Source organism: Plasmodium sp. gorilla clade G2, assembly GCF_900097015.1.
Source record: "Plasmodium sp. gorilla clade G2 genome assembly, chromosome: 14".
NCBI classification, from domain to species: domain Eukaryota; phylum Apicomplexa; class Aconoidasida; order Haemosporida; family Plasmodiidae; genus Plasmodium; species Plasmodium adleri (nom. inval.).
This window is the reverse complement of record NC_041706.1, coordinates 2,320,144-2,334,117: the sequence shown is the minus strand read 5'-3', so window position 1 is coordinate 2,334,117 and position 13,974 is coordinate 2,320,144. Positions and strand designations below refer to the sequence as shown.

At 16.5% G+C, this 13,974-nt stretch overlaps 4 protein-coding genes across 4 annotated transcripts; 2 read left to right on the top strand and 2 right to left on the bottom strand.

Moving 5' to 3' along the window:
• Positions 1–1,801: 1,801 nt before the first annotated feature.
• On the top strand, positions 1,802–3,011 carry PADL01_1459800 (bax inhibitor 1, putative; the record flags this gene model as incomplete). The annotated part of the gene is made up of 4 exons (XM_028684897.1): positions 1,802–2,241; positions 2,376–2,510; positions 2,715–2,778; positions 2,919–3,011. The coding sequence occupies 4 exons, from the start codon at positions 1,802–1,804 to the stop codon at positions 3,009–3,011; spliced, it is 732 nt and encodes a 243-aa protein (XP_028540929.1).
• Positions 3,012–3,809: 798 nt separating this feature from the next.
• On the top strand, positions 3,810–5,510 carry PADL01_1459700 (pyridoxal 5'-phosphate synthase, putative; the record flags this gene model as incomplete). The annotated part of the gene is made up of 8 exons (XM_028684896.1): positions 3,810–3,995; positions 4,134–4,406; positions 4,506–4,566; positions 4,704–4,792; positions 4,922–4,988; positions 5,087–5,204; positions 5,365–5,408; positions 5,485–5,510. The coding sequence occupies 8 exons, from the start codon at positions 3,810–3,812 to the stop codon at positions 5,508–5,510; spliced, it is 864 nt and encodes a 287-aa protein (XP_028540928.1).
• A 589-nt stretch (positions 5,511–6,099) lies between these two features.
• On the bottom strand, positions 6,100–8,633 carry PADL01_1459600 (conserved Plasmodium protein, unknown function; the record flags this gene model as incomplete). The annotated part of the gene is made up of 2 exons (XM_028684895.1): positions 6,100–6,848; positions 6,968–8,633. The coding sequence occupies 2 exons, from the start codon at positions 8,631–8,633 to the stop codon at positions 6,100–6,102; spliced, it is 2,415 nt and encodes an 804-aa protein (XP_028540927.1).
• A 1,665-nt stretch (positions 8,634–10,298) lies between these two features.
• Positions 10,299–13,097, bottom strand: PADL01_1459500 (conserved Plasmodium protein, unknown function; the record flags this gene model as incomplete). Its single annotated transcript, XM_028684894.1, has 1 exon — positions 10,299–13,097. One exon carries the CDS (start codon positions 13,095–13,097, stop codon positions 10,299–10,301), a length of 2,799 nt encoding a protein of 932 aa, XP_028540926.1.
• Between the last annotated feature and the right edge of the window lie 877 nt (positions 13,098–13,974).

The window sequence follows — 13,974 nt, the reverse complement described above, 5'->3', positions numbered from 1 at the left end:
TTTATTCTTTATTTACAATTAATTGGAAAATAATCCTTTATATTATCTCATTTAATTTAATTTTTTTTTTTTTTTTTTTTTTCTTCATTGTTGTAAATTAATTTTTTGGCTAGCCACCTTTTAGATGTTCAGGTTTTTTTTTTTTTTTTTTTTTTTTTTTCAAAATAGCCAAAGACAAATAATTTGTAGTAATATAGCAATTGTGATAATAATTAACATAATAGAAAAAACACAGTACACATACCCCAAAGTAATAATATATATATATATATATTTGAATTATAATAAAGGTGAATATGAACATAAAAATATTTAATATCTATATTTTTAAGAATGAACGGATAATACATAGTATATTAAGTCATATTTGAAATAGATATAATAAGGACAACATACATACAGGATATATACATTTTCACAGTATATGAAACACATAGAAAATATTGAATTAAGGATATGTAATATAAATAAATATTTATTTATTTATTCACATGTTTTTTCTTATATCTAAACAAAATTTATATCAAAAAAAAAAGTATAATATGTGAAAGACAAGAATTTTTTAAATGATCACTTTATTATTTGTAATATATATAGATATATATATATATATATATTTTTTAACATTTAACAATAACAACTTTAATATAAAAATATATTTATTAAGCATCTTAAAATGAATATATTGCAATTCAAATAAATGGTTTAACAGACATATAATAAAAAATTAAAGGATATATATTCATTATTAAATATATTCATATTTTTAAATTAAGGTTTTTTTTATTCTTACAAGTATTTTTATTTTTCAACCCACGTTATGAACAATAACAACGGCTTATATGTTTTTTTAATATCTTTTATGTTGACATTTCATAAGACCTACTAATATTATTTATATAAGAAATAGGATATACCACAATATATATATTCTCATTGCATATTCCATAATTTCAAATACAATTAAACATGTATATTTGTTGAAATGTATCCTATATGTATATATATTTTATATTGAAGAGCCATTAAATGAAAAATATACATATATATATTTATTAAATTATTAAAATAAGATGGCCTTTTCAAATAATTTATATAATTATTTTTGTCAATATTAATCTTTAAGAATGTATTTTATTTATATATATATATTTTCCATAATTTTATTTCCATTAATTGTTTAATTCATAAGAACAAAAAAAAAAAAAAAAATAATTATAATATGATAAAATTCTTATTAATATGTTCATATATATTATAATAAATATATGTAAAAATATAGAACATACATGTATATTTTTTTTTTTTTTTTTTTTCTCAAATATGAAAATATAAAATAATATATGTATATATTATATGTTTTTGCATATTATTTTATTTTGTATATTTTTTTATATATTTCCTTTTTTTTTGCTCTTAATATATTTTGCGTGCACATTTTTTTTTTTTTTTTTTTTTTTTTTATAATAAAATTTAAAATAAACATATATTAAATATATATGTATATATATATCAATAATAAGTACAAACTTAAAAGTTTTTTCTTTTTCCATTTCTTTTACTTATATATATATATATATATAAAGTTGCAATTTTTGAATTTTGAAAATATAAATTTTATATTTAAAAAAATATAATATATGATTATTATATAATTATAAATTATATATTTAAAAAAAATAAAGGAAGCTATATACATATTTGAAAATATATAATTATATAATATATATATATATTTAATTATTTATTTATTTTTGACTTTTTAATTTAAAAATATTTTTGGATATAATATTTAAAAAAAATGGATTTTTTGAATCAGATAAAGAAACGACAAAGGGATATAAATTTATCCAACCTTATGAATTTTTCCCCTTTAACAAATGAAGAAAGAAATCACTTAATGAAAATATATGGTCTTTTAGCTATGGGAACAATAGTTAGTGCCTTAAGTTGTTATGTGGATATTTATTATTTTAAGGTACCAAGATTTATTGCTTCTATAATTAGTTTAGTTTGTTCATTTCTTTTAGCATCCTCATGTAATTCTCATTATCAATTAGTTGATACATCAAAAAAAAGACTTGTATATTTTGCTGGTATATCATCTTCTATTGGTATTTTAATTAGTGACTACATAAATTATGTTAATTATTTAAACCCATCAATACTTCCCCTAGCCTTTTTTGGAAGCTTATCTATATTTTGTTGCTTTTCCTTGGCCGCCATCTTTTCAAAAAATAGGTAACTAAAATGAAACAAATATGAAAATTCAAAAATTTCAAAAATGAATAGATTTTATTACACGTATATATAAAATGAAAAAAAAAAGAAAAAAATTATATATATATATATATATATATTTTATACTTTCTTAGGATTTCCATATTTCTTGGGGCTGTTTTATGTGCAGTTTGTTCTTATGTAGCCTTAATTTCATTTATGAACTTTTTCATAAGATCAAAATTTATAGACACCACATTATTATATACTGGATTTTTTATGTATATGGGGTAATAATATATATAAGAAAAAAAAAAAAAAAAAAAAAAAAAAAAAAAAAAAACTATATATATGAAAATGTTGTAAACTGATTTGCTATGTTTCTTAAATAATGACTATAATATATATATTTTTATGTATTAGAATATAATAATTTTTTAAAATTTTATATATATTTATTATATATATATTTTTTTTTTTTTTTTTACTTTTAGATTTGTTTTATTCGATACTCAGATTACACTCTTTGACTTTAGAAGGGGAAATAAAGATTACATAGTAATTAAAAAAAATAAAATTAAAATCAATACATTATTAAGGATATACAATTTATACATGGATATATATTTAAAATAATTTATATAAAAACTGATTAATATAATATTCATATAATTTCTTTTATCTTTTCCTTTCTATAGATGCATTCCATTTGCCTATATTTAGATTTAGTCGGATTGTTCACACATTTATTAAGAATATTAGGACAAAAAGAAGAAAAGAAAAAAAAGTAAAATGATTTTTTTATGTTGTAGTTTATACATTTGGTTTTTATTAGTTTTTGAAATAATAAAAATAAAAAAAAAATAAAAAATGGGACAAGGAAGAAAAAAAAAATAATAATAATATTTTTACTTAAATGATATTATGTCTATGGAAAAATATATTTAAAGGATATATTTAATATATTTATATAAATTTAAAATCAAAATAATCAAAAGAAATAATATAATAGATTCCAAATATTTTTTTTTTTTTTTTTTTCTTTTAACGTTATATTTGTTTGATAATTAATAAGTATATATTATATTATTATTATATTTTTTTTTTTTTTTAATTTTTTCGACATTTTTATAAAAAAAAAAAAAAAAAAAAAAAACCTATATATGTAGTTATTTATATATATAAGTTTTAATTTTATTATTCTTATTTTTTTTAATATATCATATATTTCTATAAAACGAAAAGTGTAACAAGATTGTTTTTCATACAAAAATGATAATATATAAAATATATATGTATTACCGTTTTAATTTAAATATATATATATATATATATATATATATATATATATTTGAAGCTTCAAGATAACTTATAAAAAAAAAATTTATTCTATTAAATAATTATTTGTAATAATATATAAAATAAAACGTGACACAATTTGATGATTCTCCTTAAATATATATATATATTAACCATATATATGATAGTATAGTGTGTATAAATATTATTTTATTTATTTAATTTACTTGGTAAAAATTATATCATTTGTGTGAATATATATATATATATATATATATATGAGATATAATATGAATAGGAATTTATTTATAAAAAGCTTTACTTTTTCTAGATCACTAAAGAATTTTTATGTTTTAAGTTTATTAAATTATTTAAAATTGAAAATTTATAATAAGATATATGTTCCTACATTAGGTGTAACCTTAAAGAGAAGAAGAAGTAGTTACATATTAAACATGAGAAAAATGGAAATTACTGTAAGAAAAAATATAAATAAAATAAATAAATGTAACATATATCAATAATATATATAAAGAATGAACATTGAATATATAGAATTTATATACATAATAAAATATATATATATATATTTTTTTTTTCCCATAATATTATAGTATTTATCGCAAGATTTATCTCAAAAAATAGATAACGAATTAATGAGCGATGAAATTGGATATACCACTGAGCAGCTAATGGAATTAGCTGGTTTATCCATATCTCAAATAATTTTTAAGGAATACAAACCAAAAGAATTTAAAAAAATATTAATTTGTTGTGGTCCTGGAAATAATGGTGGGGACGGTTTAGTTGCAGCTCGTCATTTGAAACAGTTTGGATATGACGTCATGATATTATATCCGAAAGTTAATGATAAAACATTATTTAAAGTAAGACAAAAGAAGGGAAATATTAAAAAAAAATATATATATATATATAAATATATATATATTATTTTTATATATATATACATATTTTCCCTTTTAAAGAGACTATTAAAACTACTGGAGCATTATGAAATCAGCGTCCTCAGGAGTATAACACCAAGTGGTAAATATACATATATTTATTATTATTATATAATTGATAACTATAAATGTGTCCATTAATATTTTAAAGCATTATCGATTAATCATATATAATTAACACATATTTTTATTTATTCTTTTAATTTTCTTTTTATTAAGATTTGGATAATTATGATTTAATAATAGATTCTATATTTGGATTTAGTTTTAAGGGAGAACCCCGAAAACCGTTTGACGAAATAATACAAGTATGTATATATATATATATATATATATATATATATATATATATTTTAATTTACTTATTTATATTTATATTTATATTTATATTTATATTTATATTTATATTTATATTTATGTCTACTCAATTTCTTTAGATGATTAATAATAGCAACAAAGTAATTGTCTCAGTAGATGTCCCATCTGGAATAAATATCGATTCAGGTAATAAACAAATATTTTAAGATATATAAAATTAATATATATATTTTGTATCATATATCTTATATATAAGAAATTTATATATATATATTTTAATGTAGGTCTTTCAACAAATAGCCTTTTTATAAACTCAGATATGAATATTTCTTTAATGCTTCCAAAGCAAGGATTGATAAATTATAAAAAGAAACATTATCTCGGAGGACGATTTATACCTTTGTGAGTTTCTTTTTTTTGTTTTTTTTTTATTTATTTATTATATATATATTTTTTTAAATGATTAAAATGATATACTAAAAAAGTAAACCCTATCACATATATATATATATATATATATATAATTTTTTTTTTTTATATTTTATTCTTCTTTATTTTGTAGATCCATTATTAAAAAATATAATTTAAAGGTCCCTAGTTTTTCAGGTATATAATACATGAAAAATATATAGAATATCATATAAAAAAAAATGTTTCCTTTTTTTTTTTTTTTTTTATATAGATGATAACCCATATGTCATTTTATAAGACAATTATAACAATATTAATATTATAACTATTATATGATGCATAAAACTAAGAAAAAAAAAAAAAAAAAATTTCAATTAAACATCATAAAGAATTATTTTTATTGGTAGAAAGAGTAAATAATAAAAGTTTGAAAACAAAAAAAAAATATATATATATTTTATTCTGCACAAAGTAAAAAATTATTTATATTATATAATAATTTTCTTTTTTCCATTTTTTTTTTTTTTTTTATACATTTTTTTTTATTTTTTTGTTTAACTTTAAACAAAAATTTGTATGTAGGATTAAAATAGATATATAATATAAAAATAACAATATTTGAAATCAACTGATAAAAAAAAAATTAAATATATATAAAAGAAACATATATAAAAATATATGTGTGTATACATAGTATAAAACAAGGAAATATAATAAACACACATAAGTGTACTTATATTTCGTATATATTGAAAAGGTAAAAAAAATAAATATAAATATAAATATAAATATAAATATAAATATAAATATAAATATATATATATATATATAAATATATATATATATAAATATATATATATATAAATATATATATATATTTTTTTTTTTATAGTTTCATTTGATCCGATAATAATTCGAAGGCATCAATTTTTACATTTGGTTTTGTATTATTTTGTTCATTTTTTTTAGAGGATAAAGTGAAAGAATTAAAAAAGTTGTCAATTTGATCATCACCCATTTTTAAATGGTGATCATGAAAGTAATTTATATTACTTGTTTTATTATCATGTGAAATATTACTACTTGTTTTTATATTATTATTTAATGATGTTGCGTTTATTATATTATCCTTTTCATATGTATTTTGTGATATATTATTAAAATATGTATTCAATGAATTATTAGTAGTGTCATTATTTATATCTATTAATTTATTATCATCTTGATATATATTGTGTTGATTTAAATGAAAGAATAATCCTTCGTCATTTAATTTAGTTTGATTAGTTTGTTTAGATGATACATTTATTTCTTTTGTATTATTTTCCTTTTTATTTTCGAAAAATATGAGATCATTATTAGAGTTCATAAAATTAAATTTATCATTATTATTATAATTGTTATTCATATTATTTTTATTGTTACCTTGTTGTGTATTATAATAAGTTTTATCTGCATTTTGATTAGACCTCATATTATTGTATGATATTTGGGTGTTATTACCTTTAACATTTAGACTATTAAATAATTCTTTATTATTAATTGATATATTTTCAAAATCGCACAGAAGATTTTCCATGTTTTCATCCTTTTTGTTATTCCATTGATTCTTAAAATGGTCATTGTTATCAAAGCCTACCAAAGGTTAATTATAAAAAAAAAAATATATATATATATATTTATATATATATATTATGCTATTCATAAAATTACCATATATATATATATATATATATATTTATTTATTTATTTACCTGTTTTATTGTTTTTGGTTTGAGTCCCATTTGAAACATTTTGACTAAGCGACATAAGATCGTCTGATTTATTTTTTTCATTATAATACATTTTTGAATCACCCATTGTCATATTATTATTATTTGGAGGTGGTTTTATATCATCATCGATATCTAACAAATTTGGTATTTCCATAGATACCTGGTTTTGATATATATTAAAATTTTTATTTTTATCATTTTCTTGGGTGTCTGTTTTTTTTTGTAATCCCATGAGAACAAATATTTCTATAACAATTTTTTTTAATTGTTTAATTTCTTTACATTTATATAATTCTTCTAATGTTTGATTTTTTAGATTCTGTATTAAGACTTCTAGAGTTTCCATAAGGGTTTCTTTTTCTTCATTAGTTCTAAAGGATAATAAATGTTTTATAATAGATAATACTTTATATTTGTATTTACAATTTTCTTCTTCGTCATGAATATTTTTCTTTAATTTATCTGTAAGTATTGAAACGATTAATTTGGTATCTAGAGTTTTACATTTTATAGCAAATTCGTTAAGTATATTTTCTGATGGTACTTTATTAATACCAGTTGTAAGTAATATGTCTTGAATAATTTTATTCTCATATAATCCTGCTTGTTGAATTTCTTGTGGTTTTCTTACGTTATCATTTCTTCTGGAATTATTATAATAATTATTATTATAACTATTATTATTATTATTATGGTGATTATTCATATAATGCATACTATTTATACTATTTATATTATTTATATTATTTTTATTGTGGTAATAACTTTCTGATCTTTTGATATGGTTTTTTTCGAGACCTTTATTGAATGCTCGACCATTCATTATACTATGTATATTTAATGAACCATTTGAATAATTTTTGCTTAGAGATGCACTAACTCTATTAATTTTATTTACAAAAGAAGAGGGTATATATTTATTAGCTACATCATTTAAATATTTTATAGCTATTTCTCCTTTAGTTTTTTGTACTGGATTTTGATTAAAATAAGGGTTACCAAAACCTGACATTTTACTCATATAATTATTTTTATTATTATAATTATTACTTATAAATTTATTTCCATAAGTTTCCATATTATTTTTAAGATTTCTATCATTATTATTATATATATTATTATTACTATGATTATATATATTATTATGTTGATTATTATGTTGATTATTATGTTGTGTATTTTTATTATCAAATACAGTATTTCCAAATCCTTCAATTCTATTATTTTTCATAGTATCTTGACTATTATTTGATGAACTTTTCATAACATTTTCTGTAGCATCATATGAATAAATTAATTTAATCAAATCAGTCGCTTCTTTACGTACTAACATAGATGGAGTTTCACCTTTTAATTCATCATTTACAATATTACATTGTTGACATTCTTTAATTATATCCATTTTCTTCTTTAAAAAATTTCGAAAATCTCCTCTCTTCTTATCACATAAATGTTTCATAATTTTTAATGTCTTTAATTTTACATTTAAATCTGTTCTTTGTAATTTCTTTAATAAATATTCTCCTACTAAACCTAAAGATTCTTTTGAGCAAAATGTCATTTGAGTTATCTCATTGAATAAATATCCAGGTGTTGGCTCATCATTTGATGAGGTGGCTTTATTCAGAATTAGACGATTCATCATTTGTCAACAAATATTGCAAGATCACACATATATATATATATATATATATGTATATATTTTATATATATATATATGTATATATTTTATATATATATATATATGTATATTATTTATTTCCTTATTTTTTCTTCTTCTCTTTTATTTTCTCTGAACAAAATGGGGTGATCCATTCAAGTGAATTTATAATAAAATGACCACCAAAATGCTTAATAAAAATTATTTTTAAAATACTATATTTTGTAATAATTGATTATATGATATTACCATTTATTATGTGCTAATATATTGTTTCATCTTTTTTTTTTTTTTTTTTTTTTTTTTGTCCAACTAAATATTATTTTATTCAACCACTTGTTTTAATGGTTTGTTTTGAAAGGATGAAAAGATAAAATATCAGAACAAAAAAATAAATAAATAAATAAATAAATAAATAAAGAAAAAAAAAAAAAAAAAAAAAAAAAAGACTATATGGCTTTAAATTATTTTCCAAGGATTTACATAAAATTAAGATTTATATAAATTATATTAATATGTGGGAAAAATATATATATATTAAATATTATAAAAAATGATATATATATATATATATATATATATATATATATATATATAAATATATGTATATATTTTTTTAAATAATTATTTATATATATATATATATACATAAATTATATATTTTTTATTTTAAATATATAAAAAAATATAAATATATATTATATATATAATAGGTATACTTTTATATAAATCAAATCATATTAAAAAAAAAAAATTATAAAATAAACATAATATTACATATATATAATATATAGTATATATTAATATTATTACTTAATATTTCATTTTTGAGGCCTTTTCTTCCTACACTTATATAAAATATATTATAATATTTTATAGTATACATTTATAAATATATATATTTTTCATTTTTTGTTTATTTATTCTATGATTATACAAAGGACTTTTTCTAAATACCAAAAATTTATTTTTTATTCAAAATACTGTAGGCCATTATTAACAAAAAAAAAAAAAAAAAAAAAAAAAAATATTATATATATATATAATATATATGTATATATAATTATATACATATAAATATTATTACCTATGTATAATAATGATAATATTATACACGTTATATTTAAATAATTATACATATGAAAATTTTAAATAATACAAATATATATATATATTTATATATTGTATATTTCATTTTGTAATTTTATGTGAAAATGTCACATATTTTATAACCATACATTTATTGTAATAATTTTGCTTTTTTTTTTTTTTTAATTGTAACACAAAATGTTGAAGAAAAAAAAATATTAAATCAAAATCCTTTTTCGTGTCTTTATATATAATATATATTATATTATATTTATAATTATCCAAAATAACAGTTTTATTTTATACTATATATAAATAAAAAAATAAATAAATATATATATATAATATATATTTTATATTACATAAAAATTTTCACGTTTAACAAAAAAAAAAAAAAAAAAATTTTTAATTTTTACATGAAAGTTTTATATTAAAAGTCATATTTGGTTATTTTGCTTTTTTAATTTTTTATAATTGTAAGAATATATTAAGCATTATTAAAAAGATGTAATATATATAAATATATATATATATATATATAATATTTATATAATATATTATTTATTGAGGCTTAGTTGCATAGGTATATAAGTAGTGTCTTATGAATTCAAATATGTTGTTAAAATTTTTGTTATCATAAATTAGTAGTAATAAATTAATTACATATGTATTAAATTGATTTTGTATCATTTCACATATCATCATATTATTTATATGGACATTTTTATATAATTCTGTATTTATATTATTTTTTATATTTGAATCCATTATATATCCATTGTTATATTTTAAATAAATTTTATCGTTAATATAAGGTTGTATGATATTTGTTATATATTCTAAAATATTTTCATTATATGATTCTGAAGACAAGGAAGTTTTTATAAAATACATATTCATCATATAATTAAAGATTAATATATCATTATTTATGCTATTTTCGAGAGTTATTATATTTAAAATATTATGTACTAGATTATTATGATATGTATTATATTTATGTTGTTTATTATTATATATACTTAAAAAATTTAAAAGAATAATTTTCTGAAAAAATAATATTGATGGTTTATATAATAATTCAAAATGAATAATACTATTATTGTTATTATGTAGATAATAATAATTATATATATTTAAAAATGTGTGTAGTATATTATCAAGTATAGTTATATTATTAATATAAAATACAAAATTTTTTAAATATAATAATGTATATTTTATCATATTTTTATAAATATAATGAAATAAAAATTCATTTAAATTATTTATTTTGTCCATTCTTATATTTAATAAATTATCTCGTATATGTTCATACATATCTTGATTATTATAATATAGCAATAAAAGAAATTCCTCATTTTTTTCAAAAAAAAAATCTTTCAGTATATATAAATTATTTTCTTCTTTCATAATTGAACTTTCATCATTTATTTTTTCATTTATTATATATTCATTTGTATTATCATTTTTTATTTCTTCTTCTTTTTCATTTGGTGTAATCTTCATACCATTTTTTGTTTTTAAAAATTGAAAAATATTTAACATTAATATTTCAATCTTTTCTGAAGTAATATTATTAAAAAATTTTGTGGTCATACAATAATAAATATATTCTACATATGTTAATATATATATATTATTTATATGTCTACTTATAAAATTTATATATGACAAAATAAGGTCTATATTGTTACATTTGCTTAATGAATTTAAAAAAAAGAATAAACAATGTAACGTAGAACTATTATTAATTTTTATATTGTTTAATGATGAAAGAAGAATATAAAGATATTTTTGGTTATCAAAAATCTTGTCTATTACAATATATTTATTTATATCATCAAAAAAGTTCATTTTTTTTATTATTTTTTCTTTTTTCTCATTTATCATTTGAGAAATATTCTTATCAATATTATAAGTATCATTTGAAGATATAAAACTCTTTTCTTTATTTTCAACATATGTATCATTTATATTATTATTATCACAATTATTATTATATATGGGTATATATTTATATAACGAATTAAATATATTTATACATTTCTTAAAATTTTTATCCTCTACATGTTCCTTTCTTTTTTGATACTCTAAAAAGAAATCGTTAACTAAATACTGTTGTGATAATTTATTATATAGTATATCTAAAATATATAATTTTATATTTACAGAATTAATATTTTGAGATAATTGTAGTAATAAAAATACATCATTAATATTTAAATGTGTAATAATATCTTTATATTTATTTATAAAATCTGAAAATTTATAAAAATCTATATTATGTCTTCCTTTAATTTGTATACTTGACAGATAGTAGTATGCTTGAATAATTTTAGACAGTTTATCAAACTGGTGCTTAGAATGATCATCTATTTTATGATGATTAGACCCAGATGTGTTATATATATGTATATAATTATGAATAACTTTGTTTCTATCCTTTTTTATATTTTCCATAATTTTATTAATATTTAACATATACAATTTAGTGTTTAAAAAATCAATAAAATAATTATATAACTCTTTATTATATACTTTATAATTATAATATATACAACATAAATGTAGTATATCATTTAATTGGATATTTTCTCTCCTTTTATAATATATATTATTGCAATATTTAATAAGATCCCTTGACATATATGTTATTACATTATTATTGTTCTTATTCATAATATTATTCTCTGTTTTGTTGTCCATTCCATATGATGATATAATATTTCCTTCTTGTAATTTATATGTACCATCATTTCTTTTGCCTTTTTCATTATATTTAATTTCAAAATAGGTAAAAAATATTTGTATTAATATTAATTCGTACGTTTTAAAATTATATATATTGTTTAAAACATGTTCATTTATTTTTTTAATATGTTCCCATTTTATTTTATATATAAGAAAACTATATAATATTAATAGTATATGATTAGTTGTAAAAATATTTATATTATTCATAATATATAAGTACATTTTATTTTTTGAATTACTATTATTTATATTATTGACTATAACTTTATACTTATCATTTTTCATATATGGATCATATGAATCTATTTTATTATTATGATCAATTATATAATTATTATATCTATTTTTTTTTAATTCATTTTTATATGTTATATTTATATTTTTATACAAATAACATATTGCCACATCCAAATTGTAAACGTCATTGTGTTCTTTAAGTGATGAATTATTTTCATTAATATTTTTTACATTTTTAATTAATCTTAAAAGGTGATTATTATATTTTAATTTATTTTCAATCTCTTTATAGTTATTACTATAAAAAAATCTTTCAAATCTTACAACATGTTTTACATCTTTAAATATTTCTTTTTTCTTAATCATAAATAACATAACTTATTAAACTATACCTTCGGAAATAAAAACATGGAAAAGATAAAAAAAAAAAAAAAAAAAAAAAAATGAGGATTATGTGATAGAACAAAAATGAAGATGACATAACATAAAAGAAATTATAATAAGAACAAATAAATTAAATAATAAAAATATTTAATATTATTCTACAGATCATATTAATATTTTTTCTAATACATATGTAAATATATAAATATATAAATATATTAATATGATTATTATATTTTCTTATACACCTGTGTTCATTTTTTTTTTTTTTTTTTCCATTATAGAAAAATAATATATAGCACAAAAGAAAAAAAAAAATTAATGGCATAATTTATTAAATTTTTTTTTAATATTTTTACAATATTTAAATAATTTATATTACTTTTTCATTAAGTATTGTGAATATATCTACATGATTATATTATATTATATTACATTTGAGAATTTTTTTTTTTTTTTTTTTTTTTTTTTTTTTTGGATATCCTTTTTTCCTTCTACTGTTATAAATAAAGAATCACATAAATATATAATATATATTATTTTTTTCCATTTTAAAGAAGACCAAAAGAAAAAAAAAAAAAAAAATACAATATATAAGGACAAGGCAAAAAGAATGAACCTTATGCGATTTTAATAATATTTTTATAATTAAAGAATATTATATAGAAATATATATTGAAATTTTAAAAAAGGAAATATCATCTTAAAATAAATAGAACATATATAATAGGAACGATAACATTATAAATATATATATTATATAATATCATTTGTATTTTTAACAAAATAATAAAAAAAGGAACATTTCTTCTTTTTATGTTTCAATATTATCTTTTCAATAATATTATATAAATTATAT